Genomic DNA, 22,714 nt, shown 5'->3' with positions numbered 1-22,714 from the left:
TCGTCAAATTTTCGATTTTCGGCAAATTTTCGATTTTCGTCAAATTTTCGAATTTCGTCAAATTTTCGAATTTCGTCAAATTTTCGATTTTCGTCAAATTTTCGAATTTCGTCAAATTTTCGAATTTCGTCACATTTTTAAATTTCATCAAATTTTCGATTTTCGTCAAATTTTCGAATTTCGTCAAATTTTCGAATTTTGCCAAATTTCCGAATTTCTGTTATAAACTGTTATAAAAAGCAGTGTTCTAAAACTTCTAAAACGACTGATATCCCAACAAAAATCTCTTCGAGAAAAGTGTGACGCAGTCTTTGAAATACAATTTCTAAAATGAATGATATCGCTAGAGTTGACGCTTTCAGCTTCGTTACGCAAAAATTAAATTTTACGCCCAATTAGTTCAAACAAGCTGGCTTAGGTTTTCTCATCACCTGCCAAATAATTTTTACAAAAAAAAATTTTTGACTGGAAACAACCAAAATTTTACCAAAAAAATCTGCGTCGCAAAGTTGCAGATGTTCAGGAACAGACCAGCAAGAAAATTTATCTGCCACATGCGACACAGATTTTTTTGGTAAAATTTTGGTTGTTTCCAGTCAAAATTTTTTTTTGTAAAAATTATTTGGCAGGTGATGAGAAAACCTAAGCCAGCTTGTTTGAACTAATTGGGTGTAAAATTTAATTTTTGCGTAACGAAGCTGAAAGCGTCAACTCTAGCGATATCATTCATTTTAGAAATTGTATTTCAAAGACTGCGTCACACTTTTCTCGAAGAGATTTTTGTTGGGATCTCAAATTTTCTTCAAGTTTTGTTTGTGAAGCCTGCGACATAACCTACAATTTTAATGTGTTTGCGATTCGACTGGCATTTGCATTAAATTGAGGCCACGACGAAAACTCTACTCGGGTGTTCCATATAACGCAGTTCGAATAAGTCGTTATTACCTCAATTCAATATCTATTCAATTTTACATTCAACGGACTTCCATACATTTGTGACGCAATTTTTTTAGGAAAAGGCTCGCCGCACACGGTGCAAATAGTCTCTTTAAAATACTTTGGCTATTTGCACACGGTGCAAATATTCTTTTTATAATACAAATTCTATTTGCACCGTGTGCAAATAGCAGAAGTATTATAAAAAGACTATTTGCACCGTGTGCAAATAGCCAAAGTTATAGAAAAGACTATTTGCACACAATACAAATAGCGTCAAACTAATTTAAAGGAAACCAAATTCATTACAGTCAATTCCGGTTACTTTAATCGATCATTTTACACAGTTTTTGTTAATTTTTGATACAAAAACAGAAAATATTGCTATTTTTATTGCAAATATCCAATTAGATTTGAAACTGAGGACTCCGTCAATCAAATGTGACAATAAATGAGTCATACTTCCTTCTATAAAATTTAACGATAAAGGAGTGATACATCCTTCTACAAAATGTAACGATGAAGAAGTGAAATATCCTTCTACAAAATGTAACTACGAAGTAATACATCCTTCTACAAAATGCAACGATAAAAAAGATACTTCCTTCTAAAGAATGTAACGATAAAGGAGCGTTACTTCCTTCTACAAAATGTAACGAGGAAGGAGGGATACTTTTCTTTAGAAAACGTCACGATAAAGGAGAAATATTTCCTTCTACAAAATGTCACGATAAAGTAGTGATACTTCCTTTTACAAAGTTCTACGGTAAAGTAGGGATACTTCTTTTCACAAAATACTACGGCAAAGGAGGAATACTCCCTTTTACAAAGTGCTACGATAAAGAAAAAATACTCCCGTTCACAAAGTGCTATCAAGAAGGAGGAATACTCCCTTTTACAAAATGTAACAACGAAGGAGTGATACTTCCATCTTTAAGAATGCTACGGTAAAGGAGGGATACTTCCTTTTACAAAGTGCTACGAAAAAGGAGAAATATTCCTTTCTACAAAGTGCTACGAAAAAGGAGGAATACTCTATTTTACAAAATGTAACGACGAAGGAGTGATACTTCCTTTTACAAAATGCTACGGTATCGGAGGGATACTCACTTTTACAAAGTGCTACGAAAAAGGAGTTATATTTTCTTCTACAAAATTCACGAAAAAAAAATCTTATGAACGAAAATAAAGCTTCAGTGTGCAAATAGTCTCTTTTATATACTTTGTCTATTTGCACCGTGTGCAAATAGTCTCTTTATAATACTTTGGCTATTTGCACACAGTGCAAATAGAATTTGTATTATAAAAAGACTATTTGCACCGTGTGCAAATAGCCAAAGTATTATAAAGAGACTATTTGCACATTGTGCAAATAGCCAAATTATTATAAAGAGACTATTTGCACATTGTGCAAATAGCATCAACCATTTTTTTAATATAAAGAATTGGTGTTAAAGTTAAATTCTTGCGTATCGGAGCCTTGAGCGTCACCCTTTCTGATATCAATACTTTTGTAAGTAAAGGACTTGCGTCACCCTTCCTCTTCTAAGAGGTTTTTGTCTGATATCAGTACTTTTATAAGTTTTAAGGTTAAAGCGCCAGTTATAACATATCAAAAGTTTTTATTTAGAGACGAAGAAAGCAGTATTATATGTCATGTAACACAAAAGATAATACCAAAACCACATTTGAAACAGGAAATTCCAACTACCCGACAATTTTCATATTTGCCACTGTTTTCTGCTTCTAAAAAACTGAGACTTTGTCGAAGACACCAACCTTAAAATTGAAACACTTTTCCAGTTTTGATCATTTCGCCCGTATTCCACTCCCAATATTTTGAGACTTTGCCGGAGAGACCAATTCTCCATCTGCCATAGTTCCTGAGATAGTGACCAAATTTTTCCAGTTTTTGTACATACTGCCCTATTCTACTCTCAAAACTCTAAGACTTTGTCGAAGAAACGAAAGTTCCATCTGTTACAGTTCCCGAGATAGGGCCATATTGTACTCTCAAAACTCTGAGACTTTGCCGAAGAAACGAACGTTACATCTGCCATAATTCCGGAGATAAATCTAAAAACTGATAGTGACCAAATTTTTCCAGTTTTTGCACATACGGTGCATTCTACTCCAAAACTGAAGTAAAAAACATTCCAATTTCATCTCCAAACAGCCTACATATCAATAGAAAAACACACACACATAAAACGTTCATTTTACATGTAAATATATGAGGCTTGTATGGGAACTTCCGAAAGGCCTAGCTCCTAAACGAGATCATGTCGACCCAAATTTTTTTTGTCAAAAGTCAGCAAAATCGTAGGCGCCGTTTTCGAGATAGATTCCACAAGCAAACAAACAAACAAACAAGAAAAGGTTGGTAAAATTCATCATTTCAGAATGGGTCAAATCTGACCTTTCCCATACAAAAATCTAGATTTTGAAATGCAATATCTCGGCCAATTTCGAACCTTATGAGACGTGCGTGTTGAACTCGTATTAACGCCCTGATTATCATACTTTAAGAGTCGTGGGGGCCAAGGGGGAAAAATATTAATTACCTTTGATCTACGCAATCAAGTACAAGTTCATTTATTTATAAACTAGCCAAGTTTACAGTGCCATGTCGCTAGAAAATGATTAAAATCAACGCACTTCAAGCAAAAGTGCTATTAATGACAGCTGTCAAATAGAGTAATATTTTGTATGAAATTTTATGCCAACTCTTTTTACAGTGTAAAATTTTGTATGGAGCACTGTCGAGTTTCAGTACCCTATTTAGAGTACGACTTTTGCTTGAAGTGCGTTGTTAAAATAGAATTACCTGCTATCATTTTTAAATGTAACGTGTTTTTGGCGTTTTTATTATCACATAATTATCACAAAAATTAATGTATAAAAGCCGCTCAACTAAGTGGTCAGTGAGTAGTTGGAATATTTGAAACACCACAGTCAGTGGTAATAAAAATTTGATTTTTTGTGTGAAGGTAATTGTGTGAAAGAGGCGATTTGGTATGTATCTAAATTTCGTTCATATATGAAGAACGTTCAGCTTTGTTGTTGTGATTTTTCAATGAGTGTGTTGTGTATTCGCAATGTATTCGCCAGGAAAAAAAATCCTTAAAAGGGGATTTAGCAGTACTGCATTAGCAGTAAATAAAAAATTTTGGTCCAATGTTTGTAAAATTTGGTTGCAAAAATTGTTTCACAAATTCCTCAAGTGTAACTTTTTAAGTACACCGAAATGCAAGAAATTTATCATAAATTAAACATTCTGTTTTCAGTCGAATTGTCAAATATTTTGTTCTCAGTATAATGATCTCTTGTTCTGTGGATTATTATGGGCGTTAGTACTAGGTTTCTCCAAAACTACAAAAAATTTTTTTTGGTGCGTCACGATATACACAGCAACTTTTTAGTTTCCCCTTTTTTGTCCAAATTCCACCAAATAATTTTTTCAATGTCCTAGTTAAATTCTAAGAAGAATCGTCTTTTGGATCATCAAAATCGGTCCACAGGGAGTCGAGATTTTCCACTTTGAAAATTCTAATTTTGCAAGTGAAAATCAAATTTCTTACATTTTCAAGTTGATGAATTTCACCTACGTATTCCGTTCGTTCGTTCTTTCGTCCGCACCCAGAAAAAAGTTGGACGTTCTAGGCGTATAACATACGTTATATCCGCCGAAACCGACGTCAGTCTATAATACTTTTCCAGCACGAATATGTACTTGTATGCGAATATCAATACATTTTTATAAATATACTTTCAGCACGTAAATATACGTGCGGCACGTATACAGGCAACGTATTAAAAAAAATTCTTTTATTTCCTTCTTTACTATTCCTCCTATATACACATCCTATATTACACGATCTTTGAATCATAAAGCTGCGAGCGCACTTACACCGTTTAGCTCTCCGTTTACGTTTTAACAATGGAAAGTGGGAGGAGCTTCCATTGTTCACTCGTAAACGGAGTGCTAAACGGCGTAAGTGCGCTCGCAGCCTAAGTATATTTTCATTGAATTGTGTTTACCAAATTTTGAAGTTAAAAATTCCTGCCTTTGCGTGAATTGATTTTTCGATGTACGTTAATGCGTCACGTCGAATGGTCTTCAATAATGGGTCACAGATGATCTTGATCGCAAATATTTCACATACAACATTGATCGATTTTGGAGTTTTTGTATTTAGTGGAACATTAACAGAAATTTTCATTTAATTAAAGGTCGATAATCATCGAAAACAGAGACGTTTGTTTTTGCAATCCAGAAGCGATACAGAACCATCGATCTTAACAATTTCATATTAGAAACAAGTAAGAAATCTTTCAAATAGATAGACATGTCTACGCACACTAACATCCCAATAACTCATAAAGTAGCGTTAATAAATGATGCCACACTTTTAGGGGGGAGGGACTCTGAAAAAGTGTGACAAACGGGGGGTGGGGAGTCTGTAAAAGACGATTTCTGTGTCACATCATTTTTATGAACACTCTCTAAACATTTCACCAAAATAAAAAATCATAACGCTTTCTCTCTCTCACACTTAAATTGAATTTGATTTGTTTTTTATGCAGTGGCAAAATCTCTAGTTACGAGTATAATTTCTGTCACCGTCTTATTGATCGTGTTATCTGCAAATGATGTGGACGCAGAATGTTGCTCCACAGCGGCGATCATTGAACACGTTTGTGTAGATTCACCAGCAGAAACCGAAATAAACACTGTTGCAGCTGGACCGCTCCATTACGTTCCAGGAATTACTTTTTTCTTGAATGCCATTGACAACAACGATTATTGGATTCGTAACGATGCCGATCAATACAAAAAGAAGTGCATCACATATTTCTGCTTCGATGGCGAGACTGTGCCTAGTAGTCTGCAAATCAATTGTGGCGTAGGATCTTGTAATATATTCGGTTGTAATTGCGACAATGGATGTCGTTCCAAAAATGGAGTGACTAAAGAGACAATTGTGCAAAACTTCGTTAAAACACACAACTTCACCAGACAAGACAAGCACAAAGTACTTTAAAACCTTGTACACAGTTTTTTGTATGCGCTCAATAAAGAAGCCAAGAATTCTGATTGACTTTTTACTGCAAATAATGTTGCCAATTAGTAAGGTCGCTTTCGATTGCATTGGGTTCAGATTAATGGAAAACATTATTCAGCGGAAAATTTATAAGAAAAGCGTGGACTCTAACGCGGGAAATCTTCTGTCTTCGTTTTTGAATTTTTCCGCTTACTGTCCACTAAATGGTAACTGATTTATCGTTGCCGACTCGTTGCCTTGTAATGCTGCCGGACAAGCCTATCATACGTATATAAATGTTGAAAACGTACGAGCGCTACTCCTTCCCTATAAGCCTTTTCTTAGTCGAAAGTTCGCCAAAGTAATCAAGTCCTGCGGTATGATGGCTCATCTTCTTCTTCTTATTCATCCTGTTTATATCCACTTCTATTTGTAGGCCTCCCCTAGCTCCTTCCATTTTGTACCATCCATTGCTGCCAATTTCTACTTGCTGTTGAATTGATATCTAAGCTACTCGCAGTTTATTTGCTGATGTTTTGGTCAACGTAAGTGTTTCAGCGCAGTATGTCTGAACTAGAAGGACGCACGAATCGAATACTTTACGTTTCAGACTATTGTTCATGTTGCTTCTTGAAGAATCGATCTAAGTTTACCAAAAGCTGCCCAACGAAGTCCAATTCTTCGTTTTATTTCAGCGTTTTGAATGTCTAAACCGAGTTTCAGTTTGTGGCCGAGGTATACATAACTGTCGACCCTGTCAAAGACTTCATCTCCAAACTTTACCAATGTGTCGTCATCGATGTTCTCGTCATTATTTCCATTTTGGAAATTTTCAAAAAGTTGCTGTATATATGTTCCTTAGTCCCTAATTTTTTTTTTTTTTTTTACTTTTTTGTAGTGTGGACTCGCTTACTAACGTGCAGCTTCTCTTGATATTTTGCAAAATTATTACTAAATTTTGATATATTCCTAAAAGGATAGATAGGAATGGACTTAGGACGTTTTGATATTTAATAACACTCAATAATCTCACAAATGAATTTCGTAGATTTAAAAATTGAATATTTTGGCGCTATGTCGCAAAACATTCAAGGTGTCAAGTTCAAAATTTGACATTTCAACACAATATTTGTTTACAAACAAAAACAGCTGTGAAAGGAACTGTGTAAATCTTGATCTTTTAGGCAGAAATCAAAGCACAGTGCGTTGCAGAAATTCAATTTCATTCGGTTCATTTATCTGTTAAATTTAATTTGTTATAAAATGAGTTTTCTGAATAAAGTTGTCATTGTAACAGGCGCTTCTTCTGGAATCGGTGCGGATGTTGTGAAACGTTTTGCCAATGAAGCTGCTAAGGTTGTTTTGGTTGGTCGTAATGAGGCAAACTTAAATAAAGTTCGCAATGAACTTCCTGCCAATGTCGAGGCATTAAATATTATCGCCGACATTACAAAACATGAAGATTCAGTGATAAATAAAACCATTGAACGTTTCGGCCAGATAGACATTCTAATCAATAATGCCGGAGTGTTACAAAAGGGTTCAGTCGAAGATATTGAAATCAGCGACTTCGACGATTTGATGGATGTAAATGTTCGCTCAGTGTTTAAATTGACCAAACGGGCCATACCACATTTAATTAAGACAAAAGGTAACATAGTTAACGTATCGAGTATCACTGGCTTGAGGTCATTTCCGAACGCCATTTCTTACTGTGTCTCAAAGGCGGCATTGGATCAGTTCACCAGATGTACAGCCTTGGATTTGGCCAGCAAAGGGATTCGGGTAAATTCAGTGAATCCAGGAACGATTGGCACTGGAATGCATAAAAAACTTGGAATGACGGATGAAGATTTTGCTGCTTTTTTGGAAAAATGTAAATTGACTCATGCTATGGGACGCCATGGCGACACATCTGAAGTTTCGTCGGCTATTTTATTTTTGGCCGGTGATACAGCAAGCTTTATTACTGGCTGCTGTTTGCCGGTGGATGGCGGAAAACATGCCATGTGTAGCTGAATTATTTAAGTGTTGATACTTAGCAAAGCTTTGTACTTAGCCTAAAAATACGTTTTTTTTAAATTTATTTATTTATAGATCAATAAACAGACTTTTTCAGCCCAATAACATATTAATCTTAAACTAAACAAACACAAATTATCATAACGAAAATCCAAATCCAGATCATTGCTAATTTCTAATCCAGTCACATTGTTAATCAGTTATTAAATTTAGCTCTAACCGTTTTCTTAAACCAATCAAACCTCCCATTAATTATATCAACATCTGAGAAATATTCGTCTTGATTTTCTTGCATCCGATGAAGAGGCTCATTACGTACAATGTTGCTGCTCCACTGTATGGAATAGAAGACCCGATTGTTTTGCCGAGTGTCACGACTTCTATTGTGGTACGACAGTTGACGAATTAGAGAAGAGTCAATCCCGTCACGAATCAGTTTTTACAAAACTATTTCATCATTTTCCAGTCTCCTGTTCGCCAGTGAATGCAGTTGGAGGTGCCGACATCTATTTACGTAATCTACTTTTGGGATTCGAAACTTGTAAAACAACATATTCGTGCGTTGAACATTTTCGATGATCTCAATGCGATCTTTGTATGTCGGATTCCAAACTGAAGCACAATATTCAAGTCGGCTTCGAACAAGCGAGTTGTACAGGACAAGCAAACTCTCCCTAGACTTAAAGTATTTACCACATCGAAAGATGAACCCGAGCATTTGATAGGCTTTCCGTGTTGTCATGCTTACGTGTTCTTTGAAAGATAATTTATCGTCGATCATAACACCCAGATCCAGTTTCGATCGTACTCTTAGAAGAATGTCGTCCCCAATTTTATATTGATATTCCAGCCTGTTGATTTCAGCTTTGTGGGTGAATGACATGATAGCACATTTTTTTACATTCATGTCTAGTCGGTTCAGGGTCCACCATTTGCGCAATCGATTCATTTCCAGTTGAAAAATGTAGCAATCCCCGCCGTTGTCAACTTTTCTGAGCAGCTTGAGATCGTCAGCGAATCCGAACGACGTTTCCAATGACTGAAGTAGATCATTGCCGAATATGGTGAACAAAAACGGGCCCATTTATTGAACCTTGAGGCACACCAGAAGTCGGAGTTATCTTTTTTGACTTTCCACCTCCAATTGATACGAACAACGAACGCTCCGATAGATATGATTGGAACCATGTTACTAAGGGTTTGCTGAATCCAAACTTTAATAGTTTCTTGAGTAGAATGTCGTGGTCGATACGGCCAAACGCCTTGGAGAAATCGGTGTAAAGTACATCAACTTGACCACCTTTCGCCATCGACTGGGATACCGACGTCACGAATTCCATTAAGTTTGTTTGTGTCGACCTTTTAACGAGAAAACCGTGCTGGGATGGATGTATGTATTTTTTTAAATTTTTCGAACAGGACGGTAAACAGCAGCTTCTCAAAGACTTTCGATACCGCGCATAAAATAGAAACCGCACGGTAGTTCATGACATTAGATAAATGAATGTACATTGTCTTTAAATCGTAGTTAAGATTGTTTTGTTTATCGTATGTTTCTGGAAAATTATTCCCTTGACTGAAAGTCTTGGGTCTTACGAATGATAAACACTCTAAAATGTTTGTCACACAATGTTCACTACTATGATTGAAAATACATAGAATGTATGACCAAAAACCTTAAATACAGAAAATGGTTGTCACACTTTGTTCATTCCTTGATTAAAAAAAAGTTTCTGGAAATCCGTTTAGAATTACTCAAGTCCACGATAACGAAATCGACGAGGAATTAAATTCCTCAGATCACTTTCGAAGATGAGTTATGAAGGACCGATGATCTTAAAGATATTCCCAAAAGAATTTTTGGGTCGTCGCTGAAATAGCCGAAATATTATAAAGTGACTATTCTCACAATGTGCGAATAGCAAAAGTATTATAAAAACATAGCTAAAGCCGACCCGTACGAAATACCTATTCGTATCAAAAGCTTATAATGTGAAACTCACATTACTCTCAATATAGCTGTATTTAGTTATATATAGATTTCCAATTACTTCTCTGTTAACAGAAACTCTCTAAGTACCATTTTTACCAACATATTTCACTTTTACTAAATCCAATATGGCTGCCGGCAGCCATTTTGTTAGTAGACCGGAAATAGTACTGACGCTTTACATTCGTTAATTCTTTCAAACATAAAAAAAATCATGAAATTCGGTCAAAGTTTACTCGAGATATTAACAAAGAAAACACCACCTTTACTGTATGGCCGAGTAGTCGGATATGAGCTCACTCCAAGAGACCTATCTCACGCTTTGGTGAGTCGAATTTCATAAACTTTTTTCCCTGATTGGTACAGTCAATGCCTAAAAACTGCTTCGCGTCCTGTACCTGATTCACACCAAGGGGTCTAACTCACGACTCGGTCATCCGATTTCTATAAACAACGCACTGCTCCTAGCATGAACACTACTTTGACAAATGTCCAATTTGGAGGCTTTTGTGATGAGAGCTGCCGCTTAAGATTGATTGTATTGTGTGTTTTAACTCATACAACGAAAACAAGTCATCGATCTTTATGAAAAAATCGCAGTGCCTACTGTGACTTCATCAGCCTCCAAATATTTCTTATGTTCATGCTAGGAGCAGTGCGTTGCTATAAACTTTTTTTGTCGATCGGTATTGTAAATCAGACAAAAACCCCTTAAAAGGGGAAGGGTGACGCAAGTTATTTACTTACAAAAGTTTTGATATCAGAAAGGGTGACGCTCAAGGCTCCGATACGCAAAAATTTAACTTTAACACCAATTCTTTATATTCAAAAAATTGCGTCCACTTAAAGGAGCCCAACGCTAAAGTAAGCAATTTATGGGAAACACGGCCAACCGATAAAACGCAATTTCATATAAAAGAAAATCCATATGGATATTGTTTAATTTTTAATGCTTTTCTCCGGATAGTTGACAAAGTTGTACACTAGACGATTAGTCAACAATGTTATCAGCATTTTCGAATACCTACGCTTGAAAATAAAAAATTGAAAATGTAATTTTGGTTTTGAATCCGAAAATTTGTCATTAAAAAATAAAAAATATAACTACAAAGTGTGTGCGCAATGATTGGTTGTCACAAAAGATTTAATTGCAATCAAGGGCGCCGTAAGTGTGCCTAAAATTTGAATTTTAAGTGAATGATTCGATGAAAAAGTGAACCAAAAAATACGTTTCAACATTTCCTTGTATGAAAATGATGCTACGTTAGAAAGCCCTCTGCACTTTCCATATTGAATTTCGACCGCACTTACGGCGTAAATGCCCTCTCATAGAAAGTGCGTTGGCAAGTCCTATTTTTAGGAAATTTAATTCTTAATCTTTAGTTGTAAATTGTGAGTGAATGGTTATACCAAAAAGCATTATGCGAGTCCATTCAATTCATTATCTACGTTGTTTTTAAAGATTATGGGACAGTTTTAGCTCTGTCTTTATCTTTTAGTGAGTAAATCAAATGTCGACCAGTCACTTCCGCCAACCTTTCTGATATCGGTGAATATAAATAAAGTGCACATACTCGGGTTTATAACATTTTTGAGCGTGTAGCACAGACCTAAACACATTTTTATTGTTTTTAAATAAACATTCATCATGTTACCACAATATCTCTTTCATTACACGACCATTGAGGGCCTCCAAGCTATCAAAAGATCAGGATATATCAGGGTAAGACATTTCTCTCAGTGAAGATGAATAAATTAAATTTTTACTAACACCAACAAAAAGATGTCAGACGGAAACGGTACAGGGGCTGTTGACGGAATTGGTGTATATTTGACCAGTCTGACTCCAAATAATAGTGCTACAGATGTACTTCTCGATAATTACTCTGCACACATTGGTTTTGAAGGTCGTACAGCTAAACACTTTCGAATACCAACGAGCATTTTAAACACTTCTCTTCTTGAAGTAAGTCGGTTCGGTAACTATGCGTACGTGTACAGAAGTCACATTGATGTAAGAAATTTTGTGGATTACTCTGGATAACGCGAGTTTGTCAACGGTGTGTGAATATACATTATTTGAGAAATTTGATCTACCTTGACTGAAAGTCATGGGTCTTACGAATGAAAAACACTCTAAAATGTTTATCACAAAATGTTCACTACTATGATTGAAAATACATGGAATGTATGACCAAAAACCTTAAATACAGAAAATGTTTGTCACACTTTGTTCATTCCTTGATGCCACGATAACTTGAATAATTCTAAACAGATTTCCAAAAGCTTTATTTTATGCAACTCAGCATCAGAATATACCAAATCGTCCCACTTCTTTGGATGCATCTGTAGAATGTACACTGTACAGTGTACATTCAATACTACATAGTCCTTTGTTTTAAATAGGCTTGATTTCCACTTAAAACATTTCGTCGTAAAAGAGCCAAGGATTTTTATTGGTTAACAAACGAGAGAGACGAATTTCAACCAATCGAAATCCTCCGGCACTCTTTTACGGTGAACATTTTTAAGTGGACACCAGACTTTATTTTAGGCCTAATGTTTTATTGAAACAATGGTTACACTTCACGCGTTGCCTCTGTACTATAGAAGTGTCTCGTCAAAGAAAATGATTCGAATACCTGCTGATATTAACTCAAAAGGTTAATTAGCGATAAATTCAGGCATACTACTTATGTAAACACCCCGATCGTTCGGACACTTACCATTATATTCAGCGAAGATTCTGCAAAAAATATAAATGTAATTCAGACGAGTTTCATTTATTCTAGAGGTATATGAAAGAAATATGCCATCTTTTTATAGTAAACTCTTACTGGGAGTAAAACATCGCTCGCTGAAACTTAAACTCATAGCTCCCTTTGTTTGTTCAGAAAATTAAAATAAATTTGTGTAAAATAAAGCATAATATGGCTAATACGGCCATTGAATATAAAATAGATGAATACAATTGATGATGTAGCAAACATACTGTTCTTATATCGCTTTTTCATCTGACTATAATTTTGTGATCTAAAAATGGTAAGAAAACTAAGACTGCAGTTATTGAAAAAATTTAGTCAGTCGATGGACCTGACCCACCCAAGAGGTTGTAAAATGTATGTTAAAACAATAAATACATGGGGATGTGGATACGATTATCGTTTCTATAAATTCTTGTACTTTGGACTGCCGTAATTTGCTTGAGAGACCTAGTGAAAATTTTAATCAAGAGTTCTTTTATTTAAAAAACCGTACCATTTATATGTCAGTTTTTTGCCTACACATTCTTAAAATCGATTTTTAACCGTAAAGGCATGATGACACATTTCTGTTCAAATGGAGAAAAATGTTGAAGATAGCATGATCTACAGTTTTATCCATTTGGTCAAAAATGTGCCATCATGTAGGGATGAGCGGGTTGAGGTTTTTTCAAAAGCCCGCCCGAACCCGACCCAACCCGTTATCCCTTTCTGAAACTCGACACTTTTGAAACCCGGAAGATTTTTAAACCGTCCGAATCCGGCCCAACCCGTTAACTATTTATGAAACCCGCCCAAAAACCGGCTCGCCCAATAAAATCTGTATATAAAAATTCTATCGGCGATGACAGATTTCACACCATTGGCAAATAAAGTCAAATGGCTGAACAGATGAACGACTCAGTTTTGGGGTTAGTTTTTCGCCAATTGATCAGAGATAAATTTATGAGTGTCGTCAAATATCGACAGGATAAAATCTAAAACTTTAAAAATATATTCATGCCGTAAGTACGGTTTATTTTTCAAAACATGCCCCATAGCAGGTCATTTAAAAGATGAGTGCACAGTTCGTGAAAAATAGTTGAAACATAGCTAACGCCGACCCGTACGAAACACCTATTCGTATCAAAAGCCTTTACTGTGAAACTCTTCATTTCTTTTACTTCATTCTTTACTGAAAAGCTATGTTAGATGTTAGGTAATTTTTACTTACATTACCCAGTTTTTTTCTTGTTATCATACACAAATAAATTGCCGGAGGCAATATAGACAGCCCCGTATGAAGTCAAATTTCATAAATTCCTATTTAAACAGCTATATACCGCTATATTTACATATAAATAAACATTTCACAGATGAATATGCTGTAATATAGCTCTATATGCCTGTATATAGCTCAATATAGCTGTATATGGGTATATATAGATGTCCATATATGTAATGCCTGAAACACCCCACACACATAACAAATTATTTCCATGTTAACAGAAACTATCTAAGTACCATTTTTCCCAAGATATATCACTTTTAATAAAATCCAATATGGCCGCCGGCAGCCATTTTGTTAGGAGACCTGAAATTTTACTGACGCTTTACATTCGTTAATACCTTTCAAACAAAAAAAAAATTCATGAAATTCGGTCAAAATTTACTCGAGATATTGACAAAATACTCCACGTTCACTGTACGGCCGAGTAGCCAGATAAGGGCTCACTCCAAAAGACCTAGCTCACGCTCCGGAGAACATAATTTCATAAATTTTTTTTCCCTGATTGGTACGGTCAATACCTGTCTAATAAAGTGAAAACAGACGAAATATGTTCAAATTTGGCCGACCTACAAGCAAAAACTGCTTGCCGCCCTGTGCCTGGTTCATACCAAGGGGTCTAACTCACGAGTCGGTCATCCGATTTCCATAAACTTTTTTTTTGTCGATCGGTATTCTATACCTTTCATTTGACGTATCACATACAATTGTAACGTTTAAATGTCTGGAGATATCTTCGAAAAACCGTAAAGCACTTATTAGGCCCCAGCTCGGGAGGGGTCGACCCAAAATCACTCATCTTCGAACTTAGCCTCTCTTTTGATAATACCAAACGGGAAAAAAAAAAATTTGTACGGGTCTAAAAATGACTGAATGTACTTTCGAATGTACGAATTAAAGTTTCTGTTTTATGCTCAGTAATGGCGTGAATAATAAAAGTATTCCCGACCCGAGTTTAGTTTCTATACTCGAGTATAAAAGACAAAAAGATGAAAGTTTAAGAATTTGACAGATGTGTCGACTGTTACTGAATTTAAATTTAAAGTTAAATTTAAATTTTCATCACTTGTGATTCAGTGACACTGGACACTTCTGTCAGTATCTTAAACTTTCAAGTATGACAAAGAATTGAACGGACGACAATCAAATAAACTGAAGAGTAAACTGAAGAAAAACTCTGATTTATTAGATAACCCGAACTGAACTAATCACTTCTATAGTCATTTCAAATACGTTGGGTTAATTCGGGCTTTGATTTGAAATACCCGCCCAAACCCGGCAAAACCCGAAATTCATTTTTTGAAACCCGACTCAGAGCCAACCCGAAGTACTCACAACCCGCCTGCCCAAAACCCGACGGATCGGGTCGGGTTTGCGGGTTCCCCGAATCTTCGGGTCAACCCGCTCATCCCTACATCATAGTTTCACGGTTAAAAATAGATTTTAAGAATGTGTAGGTCAAAAGCCGGCATTTAAATGGTAAGGTTATTTTTCACTAAGTCCATTAATTTCCACTTACGAAAAAAGGTACGCCGTTTCCTCTCCGTATACACTTTAAACAATAGAAAAAAAGGCGAAGTTTAGGTGAACAGAAGCAAAACCGAGTGGTTTTTCGAAAGTAGGAATCAGGCCTTAGAAACTGTCTACTGCACAGCTTATGATTTGTAGCGTTAAAAATTGATTTCATTTCACCATATTAAAATGTCTTGTTACTCAATCTCTTTCCATCCACCTGGCCAAAAAATGAAGATTCTGTCCACTAAAATTCCAGAGCACAGAGTGTTCACATTCTGTTTACAAAGGAAATTCAGGTGTACAGAGTGTTCACATTCTGTACACGGGAAAAGTCAGGCGTACAGAGTGTTCACATTCTGTGTACACAACTCAAAATGTGCACAGAAACCAAGAACATGTGAACAAATGATACACAGTTCGAGTACAGATGTGAACTATTTTGAGCACGAACTGTGAATTTTTCACATTTTGGTGGTAATAGGTTGGTCTTCATCGTTGTTCGTTTAGTTCGTTGCTAAAGCGCAACGTTAAAAAGACCAGAAAGATGCTTTATAGCTATCTGATGTGAATGCGATGCATCTCTTACGGTCGAAACTTATTTGTCAATTTTACACGATTATAATTCAAGAAGTTGATATCGCCCAAAACCACTTACAGTGGAGGTGTGACGCAAGTCCTGTTATCCACTTACAAAAGAACTGATATCGGTGTAGGTGGTGTTGAGGAATCTCGCGCCGCGTCATTCACAATAATTCACAAAGTGACATCTTCCTTATACAAAATGTGTCAAAATGAAATGCTCATAGCTCCCAAATAGTCGAACTTTTAGGAAAACCATGAAACACGTATGGTTGCTGGGAATCTCGCGCTGCGTCATTCACAATAATTCACATTTTGGCACATTTTGTATAAGGAAGCTGTCACTTTGTGAGTTATTGTGAATGACGCGGCGCGAGATTCCCTAACACCACACGTATCGACTAGAATCTAAAACTCTATAACTTTGTCTTTTACACGAGGTTTCTATCTGCAGTATTTTCCGAGTTATGGCTGACATAGCTCGCACTTAACACGCTCATACCTCCCAAATAGTCGACTTTTTAGGAAAACCATGAAACACGTATCGACTAGAATCTAAAACTCTATAATTTTGTCTTTTACACGAGGTTTCTATCTGCCGTATTTTCCGAGTTATGGCTGACATAGCTAGCACTTAAAACGCTCATAGCTCCCAAATAGACGACTTTTTAGGAAAACCATGAAACACGTATCGACTAGAATCTAAAACTCTATAATTTTGTCTTTTACACAAGGTTTCTATCTGCAGTATTTTCCAAGTTATGGCTGACATAGCTCGCACTTAAAACGCTCATGGCTCCCAAATAGACGACTTTTTAGGAAAACCATGAAACACGTGTCAAATGAAATCTGAAACTCTATAAATTTGTCTTTTAAACGAACTTTCTATCTGCCATATTTTCCGAGTTATAGATCCCATAGCTCAATAGGTTAACACGCTCATAGCTCCGAAATTATAAGCTTTTATAAAAATTCCTTCAAATTAGTTTCTTAGAATTACGTCCTTAACATACCCTGAAAATTTCAGCCAAATTCATCGGTAAATTCAAAAGTTTCCTTGTAACAAAGTAACAAAGTAACAAAGTAACAAAGGTTGGTAATATTCATCAATTTCAAAATGCATGAAAATTAATTTCTTCATACAAATTTCTGCAAATTTCCAAGTTTTGAAATGTAATATCTCGGCCAAATCTTAACCTTATGAGGCGTGTGATAGCTCGTTGAACTCGTATGGACGCCCAGATTACGAATAAAATACTTTGGGGGTAGTAGGAGCAAAGGGGGAAAAGTCAAAAAGTTCGTGTAAAAAGTCCTGCGGAAAAATTTTTGTAAAATTTTTCAGTGTGAACGGACTTGCGTCACGGCCCTTCACTAACGTAGGGCCATGATGAACAGAAAAAACGAGTCGAAATTTTCGTACTTTCTATTAAAAAATTTCAAATGCATTTCGATGAAATGATCATTTTTAGAGAAAAAAAAAAACATTTGAATGTCCGTTACGGGCATTTACTCTATGAATAAATGAACTCAAATGACGTCAAACAAATGAAGTAATAGATTCAATAACTGACCTAATGCTTACACTTCTCTTATGAACGTGGCTAATTGAAAGCGCCTTACTGAGCCAAAGAAGAAAGTGTTGGCAGATCAGTCACTGGAAAACATTTCTGTACTTTACAAATGTTGATTAATTGAGTGCATCAGCCAAGTCAAAGTCAAAGAAATTTATTATAATCAAAATAATTCAGTAAGCTTAACATAGCAATGCGAGTCAATTATCGAGATTCAACCTTTTGGTTTTACAGCGAACTAATTTCATTAAACCAACGTTCCGCTACACCATCAAACAATTCGAAGGAAAAGATCAACAAAAACCTTCACATGATCAATTGTAAAGAATAAATAAACAGGGACAAAAACACAAATAAACTCGATAAATCTACAACGCTTAGAGTCGGCAAAACCCGTCTTCACGCAAATCAAAAACCAAAAGTTGTAGTCAACTACAACACGGTCCTTCACAGCAAGTTTCGTCTTGAAGAAAAACATCCTTTTCAGCCAGGTAAACGATGAACTTGAAACTTTTCTGTCGAGATAGGCAAGGTCATCATTCGGTTACCAAATCCCTTATTAGATCGTATGTAGAATTGACGCATTTGTCAGCGAACTTACTTGCTATTGATCGTGTGAAGTTGGTGATCGTAGGATATCTCGTTTCATTGTGAAGTTGAGTTGAGTACCACCAAGGACGTCCATTGATCATTTTCAGGCACTTATTTTGCAGAACCTGCAGTCTATTCGTGTGGGATTTAGCTGCTCGGTGCCAAATTGGAGCTCCATACGTGATGATCGGCCTGATTACCGATTTATACAGAATGTTCTTGTTGGCGATCGACAGCCGGGATTTATGACCCAGCAGAGGGAATAAGCTTTTAAAACATCTGTTCCCCTTTTCAACCGACTTGTTGGTGTGTGACTTGAACGTGAGTTTAGAGTCTAGTTCGAATCCAAGATATGCAGTGCATCAGCCACGAGCCCGAAAACCTATGGGGAGAAAAGAAAATTAACTATAGCTCGTCAGGATCAGGAGCGATTTCTGTTTTAAATTCATAGTTTTGTCTCGCACGCACTTATGTGATTCTAATTTACCTTCGAACAGAAATAGGGCCTGATCGTGACAAGCTAGATTTTCTTTTTTCTTTTTTTATATTTAGAATCAGGAACTAAAACTGTCCATACACGTTTTGGGTGTTGATCGCAGTTATAGTGATGTCACATGCCGTACGGTTGTTTGTTCATATAAATATTCATTGCAATTCACAATGTGTTCAGCTGAATCTTCATTTCGTCAATTAAATTCTATTAAAAAAAAAAGAGAGAAGAAAACTTACGACAACTCAATAAATTTCATTTTAACTCGTTTTTTCATTGATCTACGAATTGTTGATGTAAACAAATTGATTCTATCGAAATGAATAATTTTTTTAACATGACATAATATCACACTGAAAGTGTCGGCAACAATGCTTTCGCCATAGATTTGGATGTTCAATATTGATCTCTTCATTTAATTCAGTTGATCACATTCGGAATTTGTCATTTTCTACTTACACAATCAACCGAAGCAGATATTTTTTTTTGTTTCTTCTGAGAAAGTTCTAAGTACTTACTGACTGAATTGTATTCTCGATAGACAGACACATTTCTAAACGCACAATCTACGGATCTATCTAGAATGAATAAAAATTAGTTGTAACTAATAACCAACACTTCGGATCGACGCTGCATCCGGACATCAATCCTAATCCGTTTTCATTGAGAGGGATTCTTTTGAAAAACAACCTACCGAAATCGGACGCATTTTCCAGTGGACTTTTTTATATGTGCCTAGAAAGGACTTCGACCCTAGAACCCAAAACCACTTTCAAAAAAATTCTTCGAAGCATTTGTGACTGGTGAAAGGTGATCAAAAACCGAAAACTTGCACTTTTCTTACCAAAATTTCTCCGGGTACACGAGCCGTACATGGTCTTGTGGGGTGTCATTACAAAGGTAATCACATGTACTATTGAGCCGAATAGAGACTCATTGGTTTTAAAATTAATCCACACTGAAATATGTGCAGTTGAAGTTTTCAACCGAAAACTTGCACTTTTCTTACCAATATTTCTCCAGTTACACGAGCCGTACATGGTGGTGTTGGGTATCATTTGAAAGGTAATTTTATGTGCTTTTGGGCCAAATAGGGTCTTATGGGGTTTGAATGCATATGCGATGAAATATGAGAAGTTGAAATGTTTAGGTGCCCATATTTCATCGCATATGCATCCAAACCCCATAAGACCCTATTTGGCCCAAAAGCACATAAAATTACCTTTCAAATGATACCCCACATCACCATGTACGGCTCGTGTAACTGGAGAAATATTGGTAAGAAAATTGCAAGTTTTCTGTTGAAAACTTCCTCTGCACATATTTCAGTGTGGATTAATTTTAAAACCAATGAGTCTCTTTTCGGCTCAATAGTACATGTGATTACCTTTCTAATGACACCCCACACGACCCTGTACGGCTCGTGTACCTGGAGAAATTTTGGTAAGAAAAGTGCAAATTTTCGGCTTTCGATCACCTTTCACCAGCCATAAAAGCTTCGAAGAATTTTTTTGAGAGTGGTTTTGGCTTCTAGGGTCGAAGTCCTTTTTAGGTACCTATAAAAAGTTCCACTAGAAAACACGCCCGATTTCGGTAGGCTGTTTTTCAAAAGAATCCCTCTGATCATGATCGAAGGCTCGAAGAACGTTAGTTCCGCAATAGCTTACCAATTTATAGGAAGTTCAATCGAATCAAATGGACTGATAATATTATTCCACTGTTGGCCAGTGTTGGCTGGTCACGAACATAATTATTTTTTTTTATTTAAAATCAGCATTCCAAGTCGATTCTATCAAACTCTTTGAAAAGCACTTGGGCGGCAGGAGTAGTAAGCATCTCCTGCGGCACTAGTACTTAGAAAAGAAATGATAGCAATGTAACGGCACTGCAATTTAAAATATTTTTTTTTCCGAACGTCTTTGACTTTATGTAAAGTATATAAAATGAAGCAGAAATGTTTTCACATTCAACTGGTGTTTTAATTGAAATATTTTAAAATAATTTTCGTTTTATCATTTGCTGTGACTACACACACATGAATTTTCACATAAAATATTAACGGAATGTCATGGGGTCAACATGTAAATGAATATAACTTTCCAGAAAATTATTCGATTTGATGCACAAATTTCATTTCATTTTTCTTCACAACCATCAAAACCAAGTTAAAATACAAAAAAAAATATTCTTTTATTGGTTCCCGATCCGATAAATATTATATCCAAGCATCGAGATAAAATGCGCTCTCAGTTGACACGATCCTGAGCTGTTGTCGATTTACAAATGACTTTATATTTCAAATTCTAAACTTACAAAATCTGGTGACTTGAACAGTTACACTTAGTACGTTTTGTATATTATGCTGGCTTATATATATGTGGGACTGCGATGTGTATGTGAATGCGATATAGAATCAAATGTTTCAATGAAACAAAATTGTCGTTGTCCACATTCATCCAGCTCTAAAGTGAATCACGCATACATCGATACGGCACAGTTTAAGCGACTGTTTAAAAACGATTTTTTTTTTGTATACTGGTCAATTTACTTCGCATAGAAAATGAAATTCAGTAGACAATGGTAAAAAGAAATGAAAGGAGAACTCGGGGACACAAATTAACTTTAATTAAATTATTCATTTTGTTCAGAGATTATGCGTTATTCGGCTCTATATGGCAGGATTCCTATATAATACTCAGATCCGTATATATACAGTGCTGTGTTGTCGATGTTGTTAATACGGGTACGTAAAAAAATGTGGACAATTAGAAGTAAATTGCTGGTGGTAAATCGTATAGACCCGGACAGAATTTTCAATGATCATTCATTCGTCAGTCAAGAAATCTACTTGAAGTATGAATGTAATTGATTGTTGCATTGGGACATTGAACAATAGCATTTCCCCTTGCATATAAATTTGGAATATAAATTCTAAATAAATGACTTAGAGGTGTGTCGTCTTACTATACTAATGACAAAGAATCTTTGTTATGTTCACAACTTTGCTGGCCGACATTGATATAATGAACAAATCTACTATTTCATTTAATTAAGTCGTTACCGTTCATGACCTTGTACTTCGTTTATTTTAACCCACGTTTCGCAATATAAGAAGCCACTAACTAGAGCTTATCGCTCTTATCTCTTGTCATCGTTTTCGAGAACAGATGACTTTCAGCTGGTGAACTTAAGTTTGTTCTCGAGTTTGTTTCGGCAAAAACAACGAAATTACAAATGTTACTAACTGTGCACACTATACACAATTGGTGCACTTATTTGCCAAGTCCGATGTCTCTATATGTACATTGTACATGCATACTCAACCCAGTGTCTTTATACATATTGGTTACATTTTACTTGTCAGTTAAGTACTCCACTTGAAATCTTTTACTTGACAAAAATATTAACTAAAATTGCTCTTTAGAATTTATGCATTTAAATATTAACCAACAACGACGAATAGTTACTGCCCCACACACAATATTATTCAATCATATTTATGTTCATCACACACAATACCGTACAATATTACACATTGAATGTTTCCGCCGTGGAACACTTGCACACACAATAGGGGTCAATTAAGCCAATTTAAATTTAATAAATTAAACTACTATTAACTAATTTATATGCTAACAATCACGGATGATGTGCTTAGATCAATGGAAAAAGATGCCATATGAAATTGACTTGTTGATCTTAAGACATTTTAACGACCATATTTCGTCGAGGTATGCCAGTACGATATGATAGGAGATAACATTTTGGATGGAAAATGTTTCTGCAATCTCAGTTGATGACGGTCACAGAATTATTATAGAAAATCACTGAAAACTACAGTTCTCATTAGAGCTTTGATACAATGCAGATTTGATCCAAATTAATTCCAGGCTCGACCCCATATATTTAGGTACCTAAGGCTGTACCAGTACAAGGAATGACAAAA

The 22,714-nt window shown here is 35.8% G+C and overlaps 1 protein-coding gene across 1 annotated transcript; it reads left to right on the top strand.

The window, feature by feature from the left end:
• Positions 1–7,133: 7,133 nt before the first annotated feature.
• On the top strand, positions 7,134–22,714 carry LOC119072363 (17-beta-hydroxysteroid dehydrogenase 14-like). The gene is made up of 3 exons (XM_037177557.1): positions 7,134–8,051; positions 20,641–20,644; positions 22,704–22,714. The coding sequence occupies exon 1, from the start codon at positions 7,245–7,247 to the stop codon at positions 7,998–8,000; it is 756 nt and encodes a 251-aa protein (XP_037033452.1). The 5' UTR covers positions 7,134–7,244; the 3' UTR covers positions 8,001–8,051; positions 20,641–20,644; positions 22,704–22,714.

The sequence above is a fragment of the Bradysia coprophila genome (genome assembly GCF_014529535.1).
Source record: "Bradysia coprophila strain Holo2 chromosome IV unlocalized genomic scaffold, BU_Bcop_v1 contig_81, whole genome shotgun sequence".
In the NCBI taxonomy this organism is placed as follows: Eukaryota; Metazoa; Arthropoda; class Insecta; order Diptera; family Sciaridae; genus Bradysia; species Bradysia coprophila.
Note: the sequence above shows the minus strand (reverse complement) of the source record. Positions and strands in the feature narration are given on the sequence as shown.

What these genes read in the sequence shown, in the direction of transcription:
- LOC119072363 (XM_037177557.1), top strand. Translation starts at nt 7,245, where the DNA reads ATGAGTTTTCTGAATAAAGTTGTCATTGTAACAGGCGCTTCTTCTGGA.